The sequence below is a fragment of the Astatotilapia calliptera genome, chromosome 2, assembly GCF_900246225.1.
Source record: "Astatotilapia calliptera chromosome 2, fAstCal1.2, whole genome shotgun sequence".
In the NCBI taxonomy this organism is placed as follows: domain Eukaryota; kingdom Metazoa; phylum Chordata; class Actinopteri; order Cichliformes; family Cichlidae; genus Astatotilapia; species Astatotilapia calliptera.
This window is the reverse complement of record NC_039303.1, coordinates 9697422-9724762: the sequence shown is the minus strand read 5'-3', so window position 1 is coordinate 9724762 and position 27341 is coordinate 9697422. Positions and strand designations below refer to the sequence as shown.

At 42.1% G+C, this 27341-nt stretch overlaps 1 protein-coding gene and 2 long non-coding RNA genes across 4 annotated transcripts; 2 read left to right on the top strand and 1 right to left on the bottom strand.

Moving 5' to 3' along the window:
• Nucleotides 1-2417: 2417 nt before the first annotated feature.
• On the top strand, nucleotides 2418-11987 carry LOC113009539 (TBC1 domain family member 2A-like). Its single transcript, XM_026147900.1, has 7 exons — nucleotides 2418-2501; nucleotides 2959-3012; nucleotides 9284-9486; nucleotides 9585-9705; nucleotides 9790-9975; nucleotides 10600-10721; nucleotides 11051-11987. Exons 1-7 carry the CDS (start codon nucleotides 2418-2420, stop codon nucleotides 11250-11252), a joined length of 972 nt encoding a protein of 323 aa, XP_026003685.1. The 3' UTR covers nucleotides 11253-11987.
• Nucleotides 11988-14849: 2862 nt separating this feature from the next.
• On the top strand, nucleotides 14850-20148 carry LOC113031833 (uncharacterized). Of its 2 annotated transcripts, XR_003273809.1 has the most exons (4): nucleotides 14850-14979; nucleotides 15251-15672; nucleotides 15783-15903; nucleotides 19665-20148. It is a non-coding gene; the product is annotated as an uncharacterized LOC113031833 (long non-coding RNA). The 2 variants fall into 2 exon arrangements; XR_003273808.1 differs by lacking the exon at nucleotides 19665-20148 and having other exon boundaries at nucleotides 15783-16473.
• Nucleotides 20149-21732: 1584 nt separating this feature from the next.
• LOC113031781 (uncharacterized) lies at nucleotides 21733-22502 on the bottom strand. Its single transcript, XR_003273780.1, has 3 exons — nucleotides 22190-22502; nucleotides 21944-22101; nucleotides 21733-21818 (listed from the first exon to the last, which is right to left on the bottom strand). It is a non-coding gene; the product is annotated as an uncharacterized LOC113031781 (long non-coding RNA).
• Nucleotides 22503-27341: the final 4839 nt, after the last annotated feature.

The window sequence follows — 27341 nt, the reverse complement described above, 5'->3', positions numbered from 1 at the left end:
CATGCTGACTGTTTGCTGGGAGACGTCACCTGCCTTTTATAGAATAGCAGGTAAGCTGTTCTCTGCCGCTGCTCACACACAGACTCACACGTGGTCTGGCAGACCAACTCGTCATCGTACGTGAGCCGGCTGTCTGTGACGTCGTCTCTTCCGCTCATCTGGTGAACGCCGTCACAGACGTAATGTCCTGAGAGGAGAAGGCGCACTTATTAACGTCTCATAAACTTTCAAAGCTGACCTGCATTCAGCACATGTGTCTGAAAGCACCCACTCACCGCTGTAAGCTGAGGAGCCCAAACGACTGATCACGCTGACCAACAAATAGCGAGCAGTTTACTGGGAGAGGGCAGCGGCACCACCCGTTAGCTTAGAAATGGGCTCCATCCATACTTGAAATGAACGGTGTGCCTTTTCCCTTACCTCTTCAGTAAAGGCTGTGTCCTGGCTGATCACCAGCTGCTGTGTCAGAACAATGGGGCTGTTCTTCTTCTCCACGGTGAATGATGGAGTGAACGTAAACCACTTCAGCTGGAGGATCAGCACACTGAAAGAGATGAGACAAAGAGGAGAGGCTCAAAGGAAGACGCAAGGAGGACATGACATGAACAAAACTGACACCGACTGAACTGTGGTGGTTTGAGGCCTTTGGGGACCGATTTGAGGTTACTCACTTTGGCAGGTTCAAGAACAACAGCTCCTCTTTGATCTTCTTAGCTCCGCACTGGCATTCGTAGTCCAACAGGCCGCCCTGCAGCAGGGAGCAGGAGGAACAGGTGCATTAGAGTTAAACTCTTTTACAGATGAATTCACATATTCGTGGGAGCAAGCCTGTTCACAGAATAGAGTCTAAACGAGCTCTTACTTTCAGACTCCAGCCCCGCCCTTCAGCAGCATCCTGCTGGCTGGCACAACCTTGCCATTGGCTGCTGCCAGGGACTCAACAGGTTAGAACAAAAATATAAATATTATATCTGAGTTCTTATGTGGACCCGCCTTCCAGGCAGAACCTCACCTTCCATGAATGTCCACAGGTTAGCGGCCCTCGCTCTGTTGGTCCTCCAAAGTAAGAAAAAATGAGGAAAAAATAAGGAGCAGACCAAGCAAAAGAGGGTATTTAAAGAGACAGTGCTCTTAAGGTGCATTTTTGGCGAGTTTTATTATCTAAATGTCATTGTGTCACTTTCTTATGAGGCTTCAGTGAACTGAAAAAGCTTCTGGGATGAGAAGCGAAACGTCTTCAAAAAAGTTAAAGAAGTCCGGTTGCTTTTTTTCCCCCAAGCTCCTTAGAGTTCTCTGAAAATGGTCAGGTAGAAGAACTGGACTGAAAATGAGTAAAAAAGCAGCCAAAGCCCAAGGAAGTTGAAAGATTGGAAACTATTGCTGAGGTCATGTCAGTGTAAAAAGTTACCTACAAGTCTGGCACCTTGGAAGCAAAACATAAAGAAATAAGGTGTAAGGCCAAATGTTTGGTCCTGCAGCCAACCGGACCATGAAATATAGAGCACAGGTGAACAAAGTGAGGCAGCAGTTTGCTGATTTCCACCTTGTGCCTTTCATGTTGATCAGCTTAGTAGTTTGCCAGCTTTCTAGCTGTTAAAGACTTTTGGCGAGAGGTTATTCATATTTGAACTCTAATTGAACCCCTCTTTTTTACTGTTTTTTTGTTTGTTTGTTTTTGGGGGTTTTTGTTGTCTTAGATGGCCTGACTCAGCAGGTGGGGGCAGTTTCTGAGTTCACCTTCGTTCAAACAGTGCAGAAATGGTTTCGCTATGCTCCAGACCGGATGGGTGGTGCAGGACGCCCGATATCCAGCCCCGTCATGGAGTAAACTAAAAACAGTAAATAATACATTTAACAAACAAGCAAGCTCTAAATTCAAGCGGAGAGACTGCAGACGTAGCCGCACCATTCCAGGGATTTTTGGTTAGCATGAGGGGTCTAGCCAGGACCCTTACTGGATACTTGGTGGGAATCGAACGTGCGACTCCAAAGATGTGTAGTATTACCACTACACTATCCAGCTGCGCTACACTATCCAACAAAAAAAGTTTTTAGAAAATTTGATAAAGTCTGATGCTTAATATTGTAGGGATATTAATCTCCCTATGATATTAATACGGATTAATAACACAGAGAAGTCATACTTCTGTTATGACAGAATTAATTGGGTAAATTATATTTACAATTGTAACATTGTAAACTTAATGTTACAATTTTACATTATGTTAAACTGTAACATAATGTAAAATTGTAACATTATGTTTACAATGTTACAATTTTACATTATGTTAAATTGTAACATAATGCTTAACAGATAATGGTTATCCTCTTTTTATATCATACATCATTGTCTCTGTAGGAGACAATGATGTATGATATGAGCCGCTGGGCTCAGTACCTTGCAGGCAGGTCTGACGATGACTTCATCATCTCACCTGAGCTCAAAATTCTGGTGCGTGAAGGCGTCCCTCGGGAGTATCGGCAGAGTGTGGCGCTGTTTGGTAGTGATGGGCAGATGAAGCCCCATGAAGCACTGGAGCTTTTCATCCAATTGGTTCACCCCAACGCGAAGCTTCATGAAGCTTCATTTGCTCTAGCAGGACACCTACTGGACGTAAAAATAATTAGCTGGCATGAATTTGAAGAGTGTGGCATTTTGCACACAGCCTGTAAATGTCAACAACAAAAGGAGTGTGTAAAACATGTATATTGTAGTGATGGCAGTATACTGTGTATATTTATGCTGGCAGTATGGAAAATGATTATTTGCGGCAAAGTTCGAACCGCTTCATGAACCAGTCACGTGGTACAGCCGGGCAGCGAGGCTTCGGACGTCATCATTTTCAGCTCCTCCCATAAATGAAGCAAGCCTCGATACGCGCTTCGCGGAAACGCCCCCTCAATTACTCGACACACGCTCCGAAGCCTCGATACAGAACGTCCCATCACTACTGTTTGGTCCGAGCCAGAACTTTGACAAGCCAAGAGTGCCACACGCAACGCTATCAGCAGGTACAGCTGTAGAGAGAGAGAGTGTGTTGAAATAAGAAGAGAAAATTCTCTCAATTATGGAGACAATCAAATGGTTTATTTATGTTTGATGTGTGCTTTACATTTGTGTGGCTGTTAATAAAGTTAGCGCGCTCTAGGGGGCGTATGCGGTCATCAAAAAATGGCCGAAGGCTGATGTGTGATTATTCCTCCCAAAATGTCGTTGATGAAGTTAGCTATGCACGTTAGATTTTACTGCGCATTTTCATACCTCTGCCAACAGGTTATGGGCCCAGGAAGCTAAGAAGTTTTCCAAAAGAGTCCATGTCGTTTTGCCACCGAGAGAAACGCCGCGACGTACTGCGCACTCGGTGAGGATTAGCATACCATGCTAGCGCCATGAGCCGACGAGCCGCTGAGTCAAATAGCCGTTGGGCTCGGCTAGTTTTTGATGGGGATGAAAAGAATTACGAACTATGGGAGACGAAATTTTTGGGCCACCTTCGTCTGCAAGGTTTAAGAGACATTATTTTGAAGCAGCCTACCGACGCGGAGGGAGAAGAAGAGAGAGCAAAGAATGCAGAGGCCTACGCGGAGCTGATCCAGTTTCTGGATGACAAAAGTTTGTCTCTTGTTATGCGAGAAGCAGCGGATGATGGACGGAAGGCGCTGGGGATTCTAAGAAACTATTATGCAGGTAAAGGAAAGCCTCGTATAATTAGCCTGTACACAGAACTCACTTCTCTCCAAAAGTGAGAGTGTGACTGAGTATGTGATACGAGCAGAGACAATAATCACAGCCCTGAGGAATGCTGGTGAAACTTTGAGTGATGGGCTATTGGTAGCAATGGTTTTGAAGGGACTGCCAGAATCGTTCAAACCGTTTGCTATCCATGTCACACAAAGTGAAGTTGAAGTGACTTTTGCTGAATTTAAAACTAAACTGCGAAGCTTTGAAGACACAGAGAAAATGCGCGCCGCAGCGTCAGATGACAACATCATGAAAGCACGTGCACGACCGAGCGACAATCCCACGTTTGAAAAATCGAATGACCGTGGGGCCGGCAACGCAGACATAGTGTGTTTCAGATGCGGACTAAAGGGACACAAAGCCAGGACGTGTCAGCGCAAGCAGTGGTGTAGCGAGCACCACCCATCGGGACTCAACATGCAGACGGAAACGGCGGCAAGACAATGCACGGAAAGTTTCCGAGGAGTGGGGTAGCAAAGACTACGCATTCCGGGTAAGCAGCGAGAGTGCAGCGTTCCAGTCAGAGCATGGCATCAACAAAAAGGGTCTGATGGTGGACACAGGGGCAACTTCGCATATTGTTACAGATATAACGAAGTTCAGGAGATTCGACGACAGTTTCCAGCCCAAGTCACACTACGTAGAGTTGGCTGACGGCACCAAGTGCACTGGAGTTGCAGAGCAAAGAGGGGAGGCAGAGTTTTGCTTGATGGACAGCAGGGGGCAGTGCCACAAAACAACCTTGAAACAGGCACTGTACATCCCATCGTATCCACAAGACATCTTCTCTGTGAAAGCAGCTACCTCAAATGGAGCAACTATGATCTTCAAGCAAGGAAAAGACACCCTGCGACACAAAGACGGTACAAGGTTCCCAATATATGAGTACAACAGACTGTACTACCTACAAACAGTAAACACTGAAGGTAAAGACCAGTGTAAGGGTTGCTATGACATGCAAACATGGCATGAAATTCTTGGTCACTGTAATTATGATGACATTCAGAAATTTCAGGGGGTTGTTGATGGTATGGCAATCAAAGGAAAAACAGACAAATCTGTCTTGCATTGTGAAGTGTGCACACAGGGAAAGTTTGTTCAAACTAGAAACAGGGACCCTGATGCACGAGCCAAAACCGCCTTAGAGCTGGTACACACAGATCTAGCTGGTCCAGTAGACTCAGAGTCCAGAGATGGATATAGATTTGCACTATCATTCACTGATGACTATTCCAGTGCAGTGTTTGTGTATTTTCTGAAAAATAAAGAGTGACACAGCAAAAGCAACACAGAAGTTTTTGGCTGATACAGCCCCGTATGGGCAAGTTAAATGTATCAGGTCTGACAATGGAACAGAGTTTATGGGAAATGAGTATCAGGCACTCCTTAGCAAAAATGGAATCAGGCATGAGACCTCAGCACCATACTCACCACACCAAAATGGTACTGCAGAACGCAATTGGCGTACTCTTTTTGATATGGCCAGGTGTATGTTAATAGAGAAACAGTTACCTAAAGAGTTGTGGACTTACGCAGTGCAAACAGCAGCTGTAGTGAGGAATAGATGTTTTAACAGACGCACAGAACAGACACTATATTTAATGCTGACAGGAAGAAGGCCAAACCTTTCCAGGATGCAGACATTTGGGTCAGTGTGTTATGCCTACAGGCAGAACAAGAGAAAACTAGACTCAAGGTGTGAGAAAGGAATTTTTGTTGGATATGACAAGAACAGTCCAGCTTATATGGTCTACTACCCGGGCAGTGGGAAAGTACAGAAGCATAGACTGGTGAAGTTTGAGACTAAAACAAGAGTAGAGAGACAAACACAGACTGACAAGGTGCCAGATGATGAGGGTGACTTTGAGACACCAAACAGGTTCACCAAGACCAGAGAACAGACTGATGTGAGTACAGAACACACAGATACTCAGGAACAGATCCCAGTAAGCATGTCTGAGATGAGCAGCCAGTCACAGGAGAATGAACTCGACTGCGAGGCTGCAAGGTATCCTTCCAGAGTGAGAAAGAGGCCTGGGTATTTAAGTGAATATGTTACTGATAAGGAGGATTGTGATCAAGTACTTACAAACATGGATTATTGTTACAGAGCAATGTGTAACATTCCCCAAACATTCAAGGAAGCAATAACTTCGTCTAACTCAGAGAAATGGGTCAGTGCAATGGATGAAGAGATGCAATCACTAAGAGAAAATGACACATTTACCTTAACCACTTTGCCTGAGGGTAAGAAGACAGTGGGGGGTAGATGGGTGTACGCAGTCAAAAACAATGTTGATGGATCTGAGAAGTACAAGGCACGTTATGTTGCTAAAGGATATAGTCAGAGGATAGGTGTGGATTATGAAGAAACATTTTCCCCTACTGCTAACCTGACTAGTATCAGAGTGTTGATGCAAAAGGCAGCACAAGAAAACATGCTTTTACACCAGATGGATGTTAAAGCTGCCTATCTTCATGCACCAATAGATTGTGAGGTATTCATGGAACAACCTGAGGGTTATGAGGTAAAATCCGACACAAATGAAAAACTGGTGTGCAAGTTGAAAAAGTCGCTATATGGGCTAAAACAATCAGGCCGGAATTGGAACAAGTTGTTGCATGAATATCTGAGTGAGAACGACTTTGTGCAAAACCCCGCTGACCATTGTGTTTACACAAAAATGACAGAAAATAAGAAGGTGATTCTGATTGTATGGGTAGATGACCTGATCATTGCTGCTAGTGATGAAAGTGAACTAACTGTTGTGAAGAAAATGCTTGCAGCAAAATTCAAAATTGAAGGATTTGGGTAAACTGAGACATTTCATTGGTATAGATTTTGACCAGAGTGATAACTGTGTAAAAATGTCACAAAAACAATATGTGGAAAAAATACTTGAAAGATTCAACATGCAGGATTGTAAAGAAAGACAGACACCTTGTGAGCAAAAACTGAACTATGCTGATGATGCAGAAAAGATGAGTGATGTCAAAAGGTACAGAGAGGCAGTTGGTAGTCTGATCTATTTGGCTACATGCACAAGACCGGACTTGAGTTTTATAGTCAGTAAACTTTCACAGTACTTTACTGAGCCAACTGAAGACAAATGGACTACAGTAAAACATGTACTGAGTAGGGCTGGGCCATATTATACCGTTCACGGTAATACCGGTATAATGTTAGGCAACAATAGGAAAATGAAATATCGCGATAGAATATGAGTAAAACGCGCATGCGCAGTGCCTTTGTTTTCATACGCACATGGCCGATTGTTGAGTGAAACAGATGAACCAGAATTGGTTTGTAAAAATGGTGCAACTTCAGTGATGTGGAACTGGTTTGGTGTTTGTCCGTCAGATACACGACAAAGCACATTTTTTTGCAGAACATGCAAGCGGCCGTCGTTATTGTCGTATTTGTCGGACTAAGATGCTCTTAAATCTGGGAGTAATCTGGGTCCTAAACTCCTTAATTCTTCAGTTCAAACGAACACTGCAGCATCACTGAGCGTTAAAAACTGTCTAAATTCTTTCATCTTTAATAAAACGATCAGCATTGCTGCTTTACCAGGTGTAACTATGAAGTTTAACTTCCAGGCATCCATTAAAACAAAATTTATTACATTTAACAGAGTTAGAAGTTAGCGGGAAGCTAGCGGAAGTTAGCTCGCTAGTTACCTAAGCATGATATTGCATGTTCTGACTGAGAGATTTCTGAAAAAAATCAAACGTACAGCTCTGCTATCACTTCCAACATAAATGAAGACAGGAAACTAAACAGCAGTGACGTTTGTAGGGTTACTGAAGTTGGGCTAGCTGGTATATAATGATGTGCTACGTAATCGCTAGCGACACAGCTATGTTAGCATAACATAAACAGGGAAGCTGGAGGACGAACACTAACACTTTTCGACTTATAAAAGTTAACGTTAAGGTTCCTCATGGTTAGAGACAAATGCAATCGCATGGCAGGGTGCTGTAAACAGACCAAACTTCAGTCAGGAGAACAACTGAGATAATCCATCCACAATACGAGGTTAGTCATTAATATACTGCAACAACATGGGAATAGAGCAGCTGCCAGAGAATTCAACATTAATGAATCAATGGTACAGAAGTGGAGGAAGCAAGAAGAATGAGTTTAATAAAGTTTGATTTATCTGACTGCTTTGTTTCGCTTGATGTGCCTTATAATCCCGTGCACCTTATGGTCCGAAAACTACGTATTGCATACTGCAGTTTAATTTTGCAAAGCACCTCTTTTTAACTTCAGTGGATATTATATATGGTTATGCTCAGGATATGTCAGCCCATTTCTACTGGAAATGCCTTTTGGTTAAACTTTCAGCAAGGAATTTGTATTTGCACTGTTACATTTTTATAAAGCTTTAATGTACATAAAAACCAGCTTCTTATTTAAGTGAAAATAAATGGAAGGTTTTCTTTTTGCGCTAGTAATGTTGTGGAGTTGTATTTTGTCTCGCATCAATTATATCGTCAGTTATATCGTTATCGCAAATTTTCAAATATATATCGTGATAAATATTTTTGGCCATATCGCCCTGCTCTAGTACTGAGGTATCTGAAAGGGACAACCGAGAAAGAACTGTGTTACAGGAAATGTGACAACAAAGAACTGAGGTTGTGGGCATACAGCGATGCTGATTGGGCAGCTGATGTAACAGACAGACGGAGTACAACTGGTTATTGCATAAGCTTGTCTGTAGATGGTCCTTTAATCTCATGGAAAACCAAAAGACAACCTACTGTTGCATTATCTACCTGTGAAGCGGAGTACATGGCTTTAGCTGCGACCCTACAAGAAGTTTTGTACCTAATACAACTGTTACAAGGTATTGATGGACAAAAATATGCACCGCCAAAAGTTCATGAAGATAATCAGGGTGCAATTGCGTTGGCGAAGAATCCTGTGACGAGACAGAGATGTAAACATGTTGACATAAAGTACAACTTTGTGAGATCAACTGTGAGTGCAGGAAAAATAACTCTGGATTATTGTTCAACAGAAGAGATGGTTGACAGATGTAATGACAAAGCCTGCAACAAAAGTTAAGCTGTTCAAGTTTGAGAAGTTTATGTTTGGGCATTAACATGGTATACGAACATGTATACAGTACTGAGGAAGAAACCTTTTGTTTGTTGTTTTTTTTGTTTACTTAAGAGCATCATAATATGAGAGCAAGTGGGGGTATTGAAATAAGAAGAGAAAATGCTCTCAATTATGGAGACAGTCAAATGGTTTATTTATGTTTGATGTGTGCTTTACATTTGTGTGGCTGTTAATAAAGTTAGCGCGCTCTAGGGGGCGTATGCGTTCATCAAAAAATGGCCGAAGGCTGATGTGTGATTATTCCTCCCAAAATGTCGTTGATGAAGTTAGCTATGCACGTTAGATTTTACTGCGCATTTTCATACCTCTGCCAACAGAGTGCTTTATCCGCACCTGAGCACAGGTGGCTCCTCCTTCTTCCTGTTGGGAATGCTGGCGAGCACTCAGTAATCCTGTTCTGTTTCCAGCTGTGTGAGAAGAGTCGGACAGCTCCTAATCCTGCCTCCAGGCAGGTCCAGCTGGACCTTCACCGAACCCTGACGACCAATCAGCACTTCTCCTCGCTGTCCAGCCCCGCCCTCCAGCCCCACCCTTCAGCCCTGCCCTCCAGCAGCTCCGCCGCATCCTTCTGGCCTTCTCCGGGCATAACCCTGCCATTGGCTACTGCCAGGTACTCAACAGGTCAGAACAAAAGTATAAATATTATATCTGAGTTCTTATGTGGACCCGCCTTCCAGGCAGAACCTCACCTTCCATCAATGTCCACAGGTTAGCGGCTCTCGCTCTGCTGGTCCTCCAAAGTGACGAAGACGCCTTCTGGTGTCTGGTGGCAGTCGTGGAAGCCATCATGCCTCAGGACTACTACACCAAGAATCTGGTGGCCTCTCAGGTCAGCAGACACACTCACCTGCTTGCCTGCTGTGATCTGTTTTAGTGATCAGTGAGGCTGATCTCTGTGAGTCTTTGTGCTCAGGCGGACCAGCGCGTGCTGAAGGACTTCATGGCGGAGAAGCTTCCTCGCCTGGCATCTCACTTTGAGGATCACAACATTGACGTCTCTCTGGTCACCTTCAACTGGTTCCTGGTGGTTTTTGTGGAGAGTCTGCCCAGCGACATCCTGATGCCTCTGTGGGACGCCTTCCTGTATGAGGGTACCAAGGTACCATACACCCGAACACACCATGACAGAAATGCAGACAACACTTGAATGCACCACAGTAGTGTCCATGGAAACAAAAATGATTTTGTTTTCACCTTTAGATGTCTTTATTTACATTTTAGGAGTAATAAGACATTGTTTACTAAGCATGGGGAACTGTCATGTGACATGAAATAGGAGTGGGAAAGCAGATCATTCTAGTAACGACCTCACAGTCTACCACAAGCAGCGTAAATCCAGACGATGAGCGGGACAATGGCTTTGGGCTTGTTTCTGCAATGTGACAAATGCAGCACAGCTTTTACATCGTTTGTCTCAGGAAATAAAATCACAGTTCAGACACAGAAATATATACCACACAGGGATAAATGCTGACAACAGCTTCAGCCACGTAGATCCAACCCAAAAGTTTAATTTAAACTTAAAGCTCAACTACCAAGTAAGTTAATATTATCTGGCAACTGAGGAACCAAGTGGCTTATTGGAAATCGATCAGAGCTGTAATGAGTAAAGGGCCCAACTGCACCACAACTGAAAGAGTAATTTTATGACTCACCTCCTCAAAGTTTCCAATTAATTGTGTGGCGTGAGTGTCCTGTTATGAAATGCGTGTCTGTGCTGCAGGTGATCTTCAGATACACTCTGGCTCTGTTCAAATACAAAGAGGACGACATCCTGAAGATTCACGACAGCGTGGAGATCTACCAGTACCTACGCTTCTTCACAAAGACCGTCTCCAATGCCAGGTACGCACTCGCCTCCACCCGCCTTAATCTACGAGCTGTTACACTCTCAGAAGTGTAGCGGATGTAGCTGTTGAATCTTTGAGCTTCAAACCCTTTTTACTGAAATTTTGTGAGAAGTTTAAATTTCCCTGATCACAGTAACAACGATTTAAAGATTTTTAAGTATCTGCAGCTCTCGGATACATGTGGTCCAGTCAGTCCAGTATTTCCTGCTCAAACTGCAGTACCTGAAGTATCAAGCAGCATAAAACAGAAACACTCAAGCTGATCAGTTTCCAGTTCCTCTGTGTTGGTGATCGAGTCCTTTCCACCTGCGTGTGTCCATGCAGGAAGCTGACCAGCATCGCCTTCAACGACATGAACCCACTCCCCAGCCGGCTGCTGAGGAACAGGCGAGTGCTCCACCTGGAGCGTCTGCAGGCGGAGCTGCGTGAGCTGGAGGAGCAGCACAAGGAGTTCATCACCGAGAGCGTCGTACGGAAAGACAAAGAGCTCGACGTCATGGTGAGCGAGGACGACGAGGACCTCTGATCACACGGGACGCTTCAGCTGCTCACTTCGAGACGACGATGAGTTTTCCATGAGTTCAAGAGAATTTTACTAAACCGGCTGTTAACTGGTTTCCTTCACACCAAACACAGGATTGTGTCAGGTTCACCATCTCTACTAACACTACAAGGAAACAGACGCATACAGATTTAACTGCATCACATCTCTGAAACAAGCTTGCAGTAAACAAATGTGTACTGTGTTCACGTGTGTAATAAGTCAGGCTGCAGAAATGTGCAGATGTATTTCAGTGAATTCATTTGGATTAATATGTGATAGCTTATTTATTTCATTGCATCTTTTGCTTTATACCTAAAAATGCGTGACATTTCTAAATGTAGTCACATCCCTATGAAACATGGTTGATTATCAGCTGTAGTCACAGCTGGTGATAAAGTAATTAAATGTCCAGCTATTCAAAAATAGGGCATTCTGCACAATGAGTACTTTTTGGTACTTGAAGTATATTTTGATGCTGATGCTTCAGGGCATTGTGCTGCATTGTCGAAGCTCTCTGGGCTTCCGGTTAGAACGACCTCACAGTGTTTTATTTTGATCTGGTGTAAAGTGCATTGTGCAGAAATGACAGCATGATAGTCACATGATAAAACTGACTTTTCTTTTTTTTTTAATTTTACTGGGTGTGCATTTTGTTCAAATGTCTTTTTCAGCATTTGTACATAAATATTCTGTATATAAATATTTGATTTTCATTTATTTTACAGAGTCCTTTATTTTGTTTCACAAATATGACATTCATGTCAAATGACATCTGCAGACTTTATAATGACCAGCAGGGGGCAGTGTATTGCAGTCTATGAGAACATTTACTGAGACCTGTTTCATGCACTAGTTTCATGTCTCATTGAATCCAACATGATGTTGATTTTGTAAATTAAGGTCACATGTTCATCACATCTAATTTCAAAACACTGATCAATTTTTAAAAAAAATGAATTCCATACCAATTGCAGGAATAAAATAGGAATAAATAACAAACGAGAAATACATACAAAACAAGAGAAAGGCACACATGAGAGAACAGGTCACATGACAGCACAGCATTATCTACCCACAATTTGAACTAAATAACAGATAGCACAGGCAATGAAAACAAACGGAAATCAGAATAAATTTAAAAACTTTTATTGATGTTAACTTGAAGTGCTGAATTAGCCCTGTTGTCAGTTCAAATCACTTCAATCTATAGCGCACTTTAAGGTCTTTAGACCTTAAAAAGTAATACACTGCAAGGTAAGCTTGCAGCATCTTACTTTAAGGTCAACTGTGAAACTTTGTGGAAAGCCTGAGACAAGTTGATGAGTCAGTGAAGCGCACTTCCTTCTGATGACGGCTATACTGAGGTGAGTTTTTAAGCATATCCTGAACTTTATTCATTATTAGACTTCTGACACCTGCCAAATAAACTCTCATGCGATATGAGAACATAACAGCAAAAAGCCAGTAGCTGGTACATGAATGGATAAAAATTGGATCCCTCAGGGAGGCGCCACCACTTGATCTTCTCCACCGTCGTGGTTGGTGTTCTTCGTCGTCGTTGGCCAAGGTTGAGTCGGAGATCCATCACAAGTAGCCGATGTTGAGGGCCAATATTGGTTGATGGTATGACTTTTACGTTCGTGACTAGGCTGAGATGGGGTCTTCGGACTAGCCAGTAGTCGATTTGGGTGTCTCTGCCGCCGCTGGAGTACGTGATGAGGTGTGCCGGCTTCTTTTTGAAGAAGGTGTTGGTCACGGCAAGATCGTGGGCCTCTGTGTAGTCCAGTACCCGGCAACCCTCGTCGTTTCTGGTCCCAAATCCTTGGCCGCCATGGAATCGGTGATATCCGTCTCTCCCCTTGCCTACATGTCCATTTAGGTCGCCGCCTACCGCCACGTGTTCCTCAGGGCTAATCGTTTGCAGGTGGTCGTCGAGAGCGCGCCAGAATTCTGTCTTCTCCTCGTCGGGGCAGTTGGTCTGTGGTGCATAGCAGGAGATAATCCGTAGGACGGTCGGGTCGGCGTCGATCTTCACTGACATGATGCGATCCGATATGCGGGTAACTTCGACCACGTTGTGCCGGAGCTTTATTATTAGACTTCTGACACCTGGCAAATAAACTCTCACGCGATATGAGAACATAACAGCAAAAAGCCAGTAGCTGGTACATGAATGGATAAAAATTGGATCCCTCTTAGATTGAATTGGTTGCCCTCTTATATTACGTTGTTTTGAACCTAACCGCATCCACTGAATTAATGCAGTTTTCAGGACAGTAAAAACAGAGAACTCTGATATACACAATTTCTGATTGCTGATAGTGTTTCTTAATGCAAAATGGGCTTCCATTTAAAATGCAATTGCTTTATGTTCGATCTTTAGCGAAGAAGGGTCATTTTTGATTCTGTGGACAAGGGATGCAAATGGAATGTGAAGGCAACAGGTAGTAGGGTGAATTAGGGTTTCGTGTGGTCTTCAGTGCATGAATTTTATTGCCACTTTATTTCAACTTTTTATTAATGTACTCAAAAGAAAAACAAGAACCACAAAGGAGATTCTTGTGATTCTTGTTTGTGCTATCTGTTTGTGAAAGAAAGCACATTTTACCACATCATACTGTGTTTGCTGCCATTTATTTTACTCGTCCTGCCTGAGTGTCTGGGCTGCGTTTGTCTGTGCACCTTTGTTCTGGCCTTCTGCTGATGGGTTTCACATGCTGGGCTTTCCCTCTTGGTCCACACCCAGCAGCCTGCTGCTGACCACACACAGCCTACAAACTGATCCATCCATGCATCCATCCATGCATGCATGGCCTGGTTATTGTTGAGTTATCACCTCCAGCTCCTTGCTCATAACCAGGTAGATACTGGGCTGGGCCTGATCTCTGAGCTCAATAACAATGACAAAAATGCCAAACACTTTACTCTTCATGGTAAAAAATGTTTATAATACAGTAAAAACTGGATGTAGCCAAAATCAGTGTTTTATATACAGTGTAAGTGAACAACATTGCTACACTGCTGGTGTTTGATTGATAGAGGCTTTCTTTATAAGAACTATGATATCATTTCTTTTGCTGATTAACAGTTTTTATATAATTTTTATATCATATATAGCTTTCAAGAAGCCAAAGATCACTGGACGAAAAGACTACAGACCTGTGGCTCTGACATCTGGTCAGGAAGTCTTTTGAGCGCCTGGTTCTCTCCTATCTTAAGACCCTCACGGCCCCCCTCCTGGACCCCCTGCAGTTTGCATACAGAGCCAACAGGTCTGTAGACGATGCCATCAACATGGCCCTACACTTTGTCCTGCAGAATCTATGCTAGGATCCTGTTTGTGGACTTCAGCTCTACCTTCAACACCATCCTTTCAGACCTTCTTCAAGGATTGCTTTCCCAGATGAATGTGCCTGATCCCATCTGCCGGTGGATCACTGACTTCCTGACGGACAGGAAGCAACCAGTGAGGCTGGGGAAGAATGTCTTGGACTCCCGGACCATCAGCACCAGCTCCCCTCAGGGCTGTGTTCTTTCTTCTATGCCCTTCTCCCTGTACACCAACTGCCGCACCTCCAACCACCAGTCTGTCAAATTAATTAAGCTTGCAGATGACACCACCATTATTGGACTCCTCTCAGACGGGGATAAGTCTGCCTACAGGATGGAGGCTGAACATCTGGTGTCCTGATGCAGCCGCAACAACCAGGTGCTGAATAAGTGTTATTTTCATTTACCACTGGCCCAAGTACATTTTTATTGGCTTGTGAACAAAGCTGTAGTTTTTGTATTTTTAAATATTAACGCAATTTAATTGAGACATTATTTATATTATTTCACTTTCAATGTGAAAAATGCTGTAAAAACGTTGAAAATAATGGTCACCCCTGTTCGCTGCAATGTAAAATAGTACAACTGCTGTCAGCCTTCATTAAGTTGCATCATTTAAACATTTGCATATTTTTATTCAACTTCTGCAGGATGCTTTGATGAAAGACTCCCTTTTCCCAAGTAGAGGCTTTACTAGAGGTCACAGGAACAGCGCTGCTGTTTTGGATGCGGAAAAATGTTGTCTTTCACTCTACCTGAGCTCAGTGTCTCAGTAAGGGCTCCGCCTCATTGTAGCTGACGCTGAAATGTTTGTGTGGGTTGCCATGACAACACCAGAAGTGCATCTGAGATCGTGTCCAAATTCATGGGCTGCATCCTCCTGAGGACTCGGTGTTCTGACAAAACGTCTTACTTTGGCAAAACGTCCTACCGTAAGTAGTTCATGCGTTCTCGGCGGCTCTAGTGACCCTCGAACTCTCGGCTAGCTATCGAGGTGGTGGATAACATACGTCTCCCCCACAAGAGCACGAATCTACAACTTTTCTACTACTGGTTTTACAAGGCGTACACGGTAAAAACATTATGCTGTTATTTGTTAAGCACTTGTGCATCTTGTGAAAAGAAATAAGTGGCTGAGATGGATGTCATATGTGCTATTGATATTATTTTACTCGTTTCTAGTTTTCACGGTGCTCCATGATTGTGAGAGGAATAAAAAAGAATTGTGGACATCAGTACGAAGCATGGATTCTTTTGACCAGAGTAGATACACTGGTCCCTTGAATATACTAATCTTTTTGAGGTGGGTGACTGTTCCTGTGTATTTACAGAAACAATGGTTGTGATAACCTCAGCTGTTTCAGAGGGTGACTGTTCGTTGCTTTGCGCACTTTTAAATCTGTATACAATGGTTTGTTCCCTTTATGTGTTCTGAGGTTTAAACAAAGATGTACTAGATGTATTATACCGGTCCCTCGAATCTACAAATCTTTTAGATGTGGATGACTGTTCATTTTCATCTGGAATTGCCCACCCCTGTTCTACATGCTTCTGAGGGAAACCTCACACTGAAGATTGGCAAGATGGCGCCGGTGTGTGTGGCTGCTCGTCTGTCACTGCCAAGTTTGTTCCTGTTTATGTTATTTTTAATTTGTGTCATTCATGAAACAAAGTCTCTGCTGAGGTATGATCGCCAGACACTATTGGACCTCAAACCTGTGGTCCAAAATATTGTGTCCTTTGGAGCTGGTGGGCAGCAACCCCTGCCCCCATTTGCATCGGAAACCCCGGGTTACCTGTACCGGGTTCCCACGCTACCTTCCCGGCGAAAGCGTCCTCGTCGCCGGGGTAAACGAAGCGGTCGCCTGGTGAAGCTAAAGGTTTATCTAAAGAATTATTCTGCTGTTTTCCGACCAGTGCATGGATTCTTGCCAAGGCTGTTTGCGTCTCGGCGTTTTCTGGATCCTGTTGATACCTGTTTGGTGCCTGTGGTCGGCTTTGATGATGATGCTCCTCGGCCTCGCTGCCCATGCCCTCCCAGGCTAAACCTCCGCTGTCAACATTATCGGAATCTGAGATCGCTGCGGCGGGTTTCTGGACCTCCTGAACCCCGAGCGCCAACTCCAGCTCCAGCTAGGATTGGCCTGGTGAACGCCAGATCACTTTTAAACAAAACTTTTATTCTTCGGGACTTCTTCAGTTCCCGTGATCTGGATTTTCTGTGTGTGACTGAGACGTGGCTGAGTGTTGGTGAACTTTTACCTGTGGATTGTTGCTATTTTAACTCGCCACGGACGTCAGGCAGAGGTGGAGGCACAGTGACTGTTTACAAAAAGGATTTTAAATGTAAGCAGTGTTTTCTACAGCCTTCGTTCTCCAGCTTTGAACTTACCTCATTTGAGGTGAGTCGTACAAACCCGATTTTCTGCGCTGTCATCTATCGCCCCCCGAAATACAATAAGAACTTCATAAACGACTTTTCTGATTTTTTAGCTGAGATTATGCCCAACTATGATAGTGTTCTTATTGTTGGAGATTTTAATATACATGTATGCTGTCCTGATAAGCCACTGGTAAAGGACTTTTTAAGCCTTATTGACTCTTTTAGCCTGGTACAGTCCGTACGTGGCCCTACACATGAGCACGGACACACACTGGACCTTGTTCTGTCATATGGTCTGCCTGTCACTGACTTGGAGATTTGTGACTGTGCACTCTCAGATCATATGCCTGTGTTATTCAACGTTGGTTTGACATATACCGCAGTTAAACCTGGCGCTGCTACTCGGTGCTGTCGGGTTATTAACCCCGCCACTGCTGCGCAGTTTTCTGCTGCTTTTAATCAGCTCGGCGGGCCTTCTGACTTTGTTTCCTCTGACACAGAAGACCTACATTCCTGGTTTAATTCTTGCTGTCAAAAAATCATGGACTCTGTGGCTCCTTTAAAAACCAGGCAGCTTAAGGCTAAACCTGAGCCTTGGTTTAATGAGAGCAGTCGTGCTGTTAAGAGGGAATGTCGTCGAGCAGAACGGAGGTGGAAAAAGGATAAACTGCATGTATCATTTCAAATTCTCAAAGACTGCTGGCATCGCTACCAGAACAACGTTAAAGAGGCAAAAAGGGAATATTCTTCCAACTGTCATAACCCACGTGTGTTATTTAGGACCATTGACACTGTTCTTAATACTCCTTTGAATGTCTGTTTGGAAGTTTCTCCTGAGATTTGCAATGATTTTCTGAACTTTTTTATTGAAAAGGTTGTCACCATCAGGGCTCTTATCACAGCTCCTGACTCTGACCCCTCTGTCTCTGTCCCTTGCGCTGCTGTTTTCACTCAGTTTGAGCTTGTGACGCTCTCCTATTTAGAGGATGTGGTTCGCCATATTAAGCCCACAGGTTCCCCACGGGATCCTGTCCCTCCACAATTCTTTAAAGAAATTTTTCCTAGTATACAACAGCAGTCTGTCTTCTGGTGTGGTTCCTGCAAATTTCAAACATGCAGTAGTACAGCCACTGCTTAAGAAACCTGGCCTTGATCACACAGTTTTAGCGAACTATAGGCCTATTTCCAAGCTGCCTTTAGTCTCCAAGGTTTTAGAGAAAATTGTTTTTAGTCAACTGAAAGATTTTCTAGATGAAAATGGAATCTTTGAGGTTTTTCAGTCAGGTTTTAAAACCCTTCACAGCACAGAATCTGCATTACTAAGGGTTTTTAATGACATCCTTCTGGCATGTGATTCTGGTAACCATGTTGTTCTTGTCTTGCTTGACCTAACTGCTGCCTTTGACACAGTAGACCACAATATTTTAATTTCTCGATTACATGATGTAGTGGGTATTGGTGGCACTGCACTCAATTGGTTTAGGTCTTATTTGTCAGATAGAACTTTCTCTGTCAGCCTTCTCGGTTACGAATCGTCTTCTGCTCCTCTGTCATGTGGTGTCCCACAGGGCTCAATTTTAGGGCCACTGCTCTTTTCTCTGTATCTACTGCCTCTGGGTTCTATCCTTAGAAGGCATGGGATCTCATTTCACTGTTATGCCGATGACTGCCAAATTTATTTGACACTAAAACGCAAGGATGCCATCTCCATAAAACCTCTCTTGACATGTCTAGATGACATTAAAGCTTGGTTGGCTCGAAACTTTTTAAATTTTAATAAAAAGAAAACAGAAGTGTTGGTGTTTGGACCCAGTGGTCCCTGTGAGTCCTCCTCTGTTGTTTTAGGATCCCTGGAAGTCTATTTTAAATCTGTTGTTACTGACCTTGGTTTTAAGTTGGACAGTGATTTTAAATTGGACAACCAAATCAGAGCAGTGGTGAAGTCCAGTTTTTATCATTTAAGGCGACTGGCAAGACTAAAATCTTTTCTTTCGAGGCAGCACCTTGAAACAGTGATCCATGCTTTTATTTCTTCCCGCCTGGACTACTGTAACTCACTTTATGTGGGGGTCAGTCAGTTATTGCTCTCACGTCTGCAGCTGGTTCAAAATGCGGCTGCACGACTCCTAACAGGAACTCGAAAGAGAGAGCATATAACCCCCGTGCTGGCCTCTCTGCACTGGCTGCCTGTGTCTTTTAGAGTTAATTTTAAAATTCTTATGTTTGTTTTTAAATGTCTACACAGTCTTGCCCCGCCTTACCTCTCTGAGCTTCTTCATCCCCACATACCCTGTCGGTCTCTCAGGTCAGCTGACCAGCTGCTCCTGGAGGTACCGAGATCCAGGAGGAAGCTCAGAGGGGACAGGGCCTTCTCTATTGTGGCTCCAAAATTATGGAATAATTTGCCCATGCATGTTAGAGAGGCCCCTTCACTGTCCACTTTTAAATCACGTCTTAAAACCCACTTTTATTCCTTGGCTTTTAACCTCAGTGAGACTTAGTTTCTTTTTTAATGCAGTAGTTATTTAATTAATGATTTCACTCTTCTTTTATTTGTTTTTTATTTATATCTCATGTAATTTTATTTTACAGTTCCAATGTACAGCACTTTGTGTCAGCTGTGGTTGTTTTAAAGTGCTTTATAAATAAAGTTGATGATGATGATGATGATGTGTTTACAGAAACACTGGGTGTTGGAACCTCAGTAGTTTCTTTTTGGCTGACAGACTCTGGAGCTGTACAAGAGGAATAAAGAGCTGCAATGCTTTTGTGAACCTGACCTGGGAAGGGAGAGAAATATATTTTTGTTTTGTTTTTGTTTGTCTTCTTGTTTTATTTTATTCCTTGTGGGATTTGGATCCAACAAGTAAAGTATGCATATTATGCACACACACAAACACACATGCAGCTATTACCATTTCTTGTATTCTTGAATAAAGACATTGATCTGACACATTTAAAATGCAGCCAATTGTTTTTATTGTTATATTATTAAGAAAAAAGAAAAGGTGGGGGTGGGGGGATGTAAAGAAGAGCTTAAAGGAAAGGGCTAGAGGAGAGAAAACCCCAACAATTAGCAGGGCATTTTTTTACTTGGACAAATTGTTAATAAAGTTTCCATATCTGTAACAATGATGACAGTATAATTGTTTATAAACAATTATATTGACAACTATATGTGTCCAGTATGTTGGCTCATTTTCTTTTACTTTTTGCATTTGAAAATAAAAGTTGGGCTGATTTTGACACCATTACAAGAAGTGTTGTTAATGATTCTTTTTGAATTAAAATCAGGTTACCGCAAATTGTTTTTTAATTTAATTTAATTTGAAATGTTTGTCAGTGGGTAAACAATTCGTAATGCAAATTCAGAAACATCGAGTTATTCTTGTACTGCATGCTTGCAATAAATAAGTTGTCCTAACAGTCAGTCAAAGGAGCTTGGAAAGAAAAGCGTCTGGACTTCTTTGAGTTGAAGTGACTGATATATATATTTTTTGTCTGTTTGTTTTGTTGGTTTTTGTTTTTTGCCCTTTATCACCATTCCTCTTCCCTGCTGTTTTTCTTTCCCTCTTTCTTTCTCCCCTTTCTTTCCCCCAGTCATGTCTGTCCTATGTGTAGCAAGTGAAAATAAAATAAACAATAAAAACAAAGGTGAATCAAATAGACCAATACGGCAAGGCCGGGATGGTCCATTTGGTAAAGTAAATCCGTTAGTTATATTTAACATAATGTTAAATGGTAACATTCTGTTTACAATGTTACCATTATACATTATGTTAAATGGTAACATTCTGTTTACAATGTTACCATTTTACCTTGTGTTAAATGGTAACATTCTGTTTACAATGTTACCATTTTACATTGTGTTAAATGGTAACATTCTGTTTACAATGTTACCATTTTACATTGTGTTAAATGGTAACATTCTGTTTACAATGTTACCATTTTACATTGTGTTAAATGGTAACATTCTGTTTACAATGTTACCATTTTACATTGTGTTAAATGGTAACATTCTGTTTACAATGTTACCATTTTACATTATGTTAAATGGTAACATTATGTTTACAATGTTACCATTTACATTATGTTAAATGGTAACATTCTGTTTACTATGTTACCATTTTACATTGTGTTAAATGGTAACATTCTGTTTACAATGTTACCATTTAACATTATGTTAAATGGTAACATTATGTTTACGATGTTACCATTTAACATTATGTTAAATGGTAACATTCTGTTTACAATGTTACCATTTACATTATGTTAAATGGTAACATTCTGTTTACTATGTTACCATTTTACATTATGTTAAATTGTCAGTAGGCCTGGTACCGGAACCGGTACTGGACCCCCTTTTACTTTCAGCCATCAGAAGAGGGTACACTGTGGTCATAACAATACTCAGACTGTAGCATTTAAAGGTCCCAAAGTGTACCAGGAAAATATCCCCCGCACGATTACACCAGCAGCCTGAATTGTGAATGTGAGGGAGGATGGATCCATGCTTTCATGTTGTTCACTCCAGGCTGATATAAAAATGATATAACTAATACTACTTCTACTAATAATGACAATAACAACAAAATAATAATAATAATGTCAAAAATACCAGTAATAATAATAACAATAACAACATAAACAACAACATTACTACTACTAATAATAAAGATAAACAAATGTATTAAAAAATTAATAATGATAATAATAATAATAAAACTGATCATAACAGTAACAATATCAATCATAACAACAACAGTACTAACAACAATAATAACAATAACAATGAAGGTGTTGCTGCAGATCTGAGTCCCGACTCTGCTGCCTTTCTAGTGCGGCAAAGAAAGTAAGAAATAGAAAAAGAAAAACACAAATAAACTGAGTGTGAGGGTTTTTCTACAAGTTACACTGAATATTTGCACAGACATGCTGACTGTTTGCTGGGAGACGTCACCTGTCTTTTATAGAATAGCAGGTAAGCTGTTCTCTGCCGCTGCTCACACACAGACTCACACGTGGTCTGGCAGACCAACTCGTCATCGTACGTGAGCCGGCTGTCTGTGACGTCGTCTCTTCCGCTCATCTGGTGAACGCCGTCACAGACGTAATGTCCTGAGAGGAGAAGGCGCACTTATTAACGTCTCATAAACTTTCAAAGCTGACCTGCATTCAGCACATGTGTCTGAAAGCACCCACTCACCGCTGTAAGCTGAGGAGCCCAAACGACTGATCACGCTGACCAACAAATAGCGAGCAGTTTACTGGGAGAGGGCAGCGGCACCACCCGTTAGCTTAGAAATGGGCTCCATCCATACTTGAAATGAACGGTGTGCCTTTTCCCTTACCTCTTCAGTAAAGGCTGTGTCCTGGCTGATCACCAGCTGCTGTGTCAGAACAATGGGGCTGTTCTTCTTCTCCACGGTGAACGATGGAGTGAACGTAAACCACTTCAGCTGGAGGATCAGCACACTGAAAGAGATGAGACAAAGAGGAGAGGCTCAAAGGAAGACGCAAGGAGGGCATGACATGAACAAAACTGACACCGACTGAACTGTGGTGGTTTGAGGCCTTTGGGGACCGATTTGAGGTTACTCACTTTGGCAGGTTCAAGAACAACAGCTCCTCTTTGATCTTCTTAGCTCCGCACTGGCATTCGTAGTCCAACAGGCCGCCCTGCAGCAGGGAGCAGGAGGAACAGGTGCATTAGAGTTAAACTCTTTTACAGATGAATTCACATATTCGTGGGAGCAAGCCTGTTCACAGAATAGAGTCTAAACGAGCTCTTACTTTCAGACTCCAGCCCCGCTCTTCAGCAGCATCCTGCTGGCTGGCACAACCTTGCCATTGGCTGCTGCCAGGGACTCAACAGGTTAGAACAAAAATATAAATATTATATCTGAGTTCTTATGTGGACCCGCCTTCCAGACACAACGTCACCTTCCATCAATGTCCACAGGTTAGCGGCCCTCGCTCTGCTGGTCCTCCAAAGTAAGAAAAAATGAGAAAAAATAAGGAGCAGACCAAGCAAAAGAGGGTATTTAAAGAGACAGTGCTCTTAAGGTTCATTTTTGGCGAGTTTTATTATCTAAATGTCATTGTGTCACTTTCTTATGAGGCTTCAGTGAACTGAAAAAGCTTCTGGGATGAGAAGCGAAACGTCTTCAAAAAAGTTAAAGAAGTCCGGTTGCTTTTTTCCCCCAAGCTCCTTAGAGTTTTCTGAAAATGGTCAGGTAGAAGGACTGGACTGAAAATGAGTAAAAAAGCAGCCAAAGCCCAAGGAAGTCTAAAGACTGGAAACTATTGCTGAGGTCATGTCAGTGTAAAAAGTTACCTACAAGTCTGGCACCTTGGGAGCAAAACATAAAGAAATAAGGTGTAAGGCCAAATGTTTGGTCCTGCAGCCAACCGGACCATGAAATATAGAGCACAGGTGAACAAAGTGAGGCAGCAGTTTGCTGATTTCCACCTTGTGCCTTTCATGTTGATCAGCTTAGTAGTTTGCCAGCTTTCTAGCTGTTAAAGACTTTATTCATAGGTTATTCATATTTGAACTCTAATTGAACCCCTCTTTTTTACTGTTTGTTTGTTTGTTTGTTTTTGGGGGTTTTTGTTGTCTTAGATGGCCTGACTCAGCAGGTGGGGGCAGTTTCTGAGTTTACCTTCGTTCAAACAGTGCAGAAATGGTTTCGCTATGCTCCAGACCGGATGGGTGGTGCAGGACGCCCGATATCCAGCCCCGTCATGGAGTAAACTAAAAACAGTAAATAATACATTTAACAAACAAGCAAGCTCTAAATTTAAGCGGAGAGACTGCAGACATAGCCGCACCATTCCAGGGATTTTTGGTTAGCATGAGGGGTCTAGCCAGGACCCTTACTGGATACTGGGTGGGAATCGAACGTGCGACTCCAAAGATGTGTAGTATTACCACTACACTATCCAACAAAAAAAGTTTTTAGAAAATTTGATAAAGTCTGATGCTTAATATTGTAGGGATATTAATATCCCTACAATATTAATACGGATTAATAACACAGAGAAGTCATACTTCTGTTATGACAGAATTAATTGGGTAAATTATATTTACAATTGTAACATTGTAAACTTAATGTTATGATTTTACATTATATTAAATTGTAACATGATGTAAAATCGTAACATTGTAAACTTAACGTTACAATTTTACATTATGTTGCAATTTAACATAATGTGAAATTGTAACATTGTAAACATAATGTTACAATTGGAACATCAGTCCATCTATCCATGCATCTTCATCCGCTTTATCCGAGGCCGGGTCGCGGGGGCAGCAGCCTAAGCAAAGAGGCCCAGACCCAACACGCTGTGTACTCACCTTTGCTAAGTACATGTGAGATCTTGAATAAAAAAAACAAAACAAAACACACTTTTGTTTTGTGTTTTATTGAAAGCACTTTACAGAAAGTGTAATTGTTTGTAATGAAGAAAGAAGTAGGTAGGTTTGCATGTGTAATTAGTGTGTTATTGCAGAAGAAGCTTAATGTGTAGTTTGCAAAAACAATGGGAAAAAAAGGTGGCCGAAGAAGAAAAGATAAATGTCCTTTTTTTTAAGTATTCCCTCGGCCGGTCGTTTGGCTTATGACATGTGGCGGGGACTCTGCTACAGAACTCCGCCAGTTCAAACCCCCCACCACCTCACTGCCACGGACGTGCGCGGGCGGCGGGGAAACGCACTTGCATTTCCTTTTTGCTTTTTCCTGCTCGAGCCAAGTCCTCCGCCCGCTCTTCATCTCTCTCATTACCCCTTATTACCTTACACTCATGCCTTTGCCTTTCACCACTTCAAAACGAAGCCTACTTCAATATTACCTTCATACGCTCTCTTTGCTTTTGGCTTTCCTCATGCTGTGTACTCACCTTTGCTAAGTACATGTGAACAGATCTTGAATAAAAAAACAAAACAAAACACACTTTTCTTTTCTGTTTTATTGAAAGCACTTTACAGAAAGTGTAATTGTTTGTAATGAAGAAAGAAGTAGGTAGGTTTCCATGTGTAATTAGTGTGTGATTGCAGAAGAAGCTTAATGTGTACTTTGGAAAACCGATGGGGGAAAAAGCTGGCTGAAGAAGAAATGATAAATGTCCTTTTTTTTCAAGCCTTCTCTCAGCCGGCAGTTTCAGTGCCACGGCCCTCGCTTGGGGGGTGGGGAGACGTGCCCCCCAAGGAGACCTGCTAGATTGTTCAGAAGGTTGTTCTCATCCATCCAGATGGAGGATCACTAACAGGAGCGTGGAAGACTCCAGAATCCACTCTGGCTGGAATCCGGTGGATATGCAGTGTGTACAGGTACAGGACCATTTAAACGGACAGCATTTATAGAATGACTATTAAAAGTCAGCGAGTGTCAGTAATGTTAATGTGGTTATGTTAGTAATACACCGAGTGCTAATATAAGAGCTTTAAGATGCATTTGTAGATATTATTACGTGTTTTACCGTCTTTATGGTGCTAGCTTAAAGTTACGGTGTAAACGTTAGCTTATATTGGAGGAAAGCTGTTACTGGTTAAACGATGTTAGCACAGAAATATTAGCTTCTGTCATGACTGATGAAGTTACTAGTTAATAAAGTTTTCAGTAAAGTGATTAATCGCAGCCACAGGTTGACAGCAAATATCTCGATTAGCTTCAGTGCATCTGTAATAAATATGTGCAAGTTTCAGTGCTTCGTTTAAACTGTATGATACTTATACTGACCCAGGGTCAGTGTAAAATACAATCCTAGCTGTGTGAACAAAGCCACTGTAAATTTAATCCTGCATGACAAACCTCAGGATGCAGGTTATTATTACTCTTTCCTGCTGGCACACCTGAGAGTCAGCTAGAAACTTATAGTGACGTGGACATCATGCAAAGACTGCCAGACTCTGTAATACTGCAAATGATCAGTGACTCAGGTTAACACTAAACTTCAAACGGTACCTCTGTGTGCTGAACATCTAGGATTGAGTCAGGCTGCATTGACTGTGGGACTTTAATGTGTTAAAAGCAGGTTGAAGACGGCTCAGAAACATTTGAAGATTAAAATTTAGCATTATGGCTGCTGGTGGTTTGTAATATCTACTCAGCTGTATTTTTGTTACTAATTTATGTTTGTTGTTGTTTAACACAGATTTCAGAAGAGCAAATATGCTTAATAGTTTAACTAGATTTCATTTGTCAGTGTTTGACTGCTGAGTCACCGGAAGAACTCATTTCATTCATTCTCCATATGATGTTAATTTACAGAAATGTTTCACAGGAACTGATTTCTCCCAAAGGTTGAACTAGTGTGTTTCCATAGATTACCTCTGTATGAATGTACTTCTTAAATGAAGGCAAGTGTTTGTCCTTTTTTGTTCCTCAGGTACAGTACGTGATATCAAGGGCAGGTGGTCAACACTGGGGACAAGAAGCAGACATACTTCCAAGAGGGAGCTGCAGTGAGGTCAGAGGTCAGAATCTGAAACAGCTCAGGTTTATATTTTAGAGGTTATAAAAAATCAAAATGTATTTATAAAGAAACCTTTAAATAATAGTCATAATTATGATTATTATAAGAAATATCAAACATTTAAGTGGATTTTCTGTTACACATATTGTGTTAGCCCTGCGATAAACTGGCAGCCTGTCTTTGTCCTGTATCAGCTGGGATAGGCTTCATCCTCCCGCAACCTTGAATTGGATACATTTTATTCCAATTATGTAATCTGATCATTTACAAACTCAAGGTATCTAATCAAAATGTAAGTAATAATTATAAAATGGGAAAGCAGAAATAAGTGTGACATAAATGTAAATGTGTGAGCTGACATAGAGCTACATGCAGTCTGAAAAACCTTTGTTGTCAAGTTTGCAGGTATATCAGCACGAGACATTCTTACATAGAAGAGACATTAAAGTCTCTAACTCAGTGAAGCATTATTGGTCCCGTCTGTTTGGATAAATATAGTAAGTTGATGTATGTCCATTTATTGACACATTTTCTTAAGTGCTTATCCAGTTCAGGATCACAGTGGAGCTGCAGCTGGATATGTTCACTAAATAAACCTTACAAAAGTTAACAATAAACCTGCATCCATGTACGTTGTTGTCCACAGGATGAGAAAATCAAACTGGAACACTGTGGAACATGTTAATAAATGTTTGTGTGTTTATGCCTGTGTCTTTCACAGGAGGCGCTGGAAGGTTTCCCTAATAGTTCCTGGTGAATCAAAGCAGAACCATAAAGGTTGCTGGACTGCATGATGGCCTTACCCCTGAGCAGTCATCCTGTTAAAGGATGAACCAGTTAGAAGCTGTTTTCAAAGTAGCTGAGCAGATTTCATCTCAAGT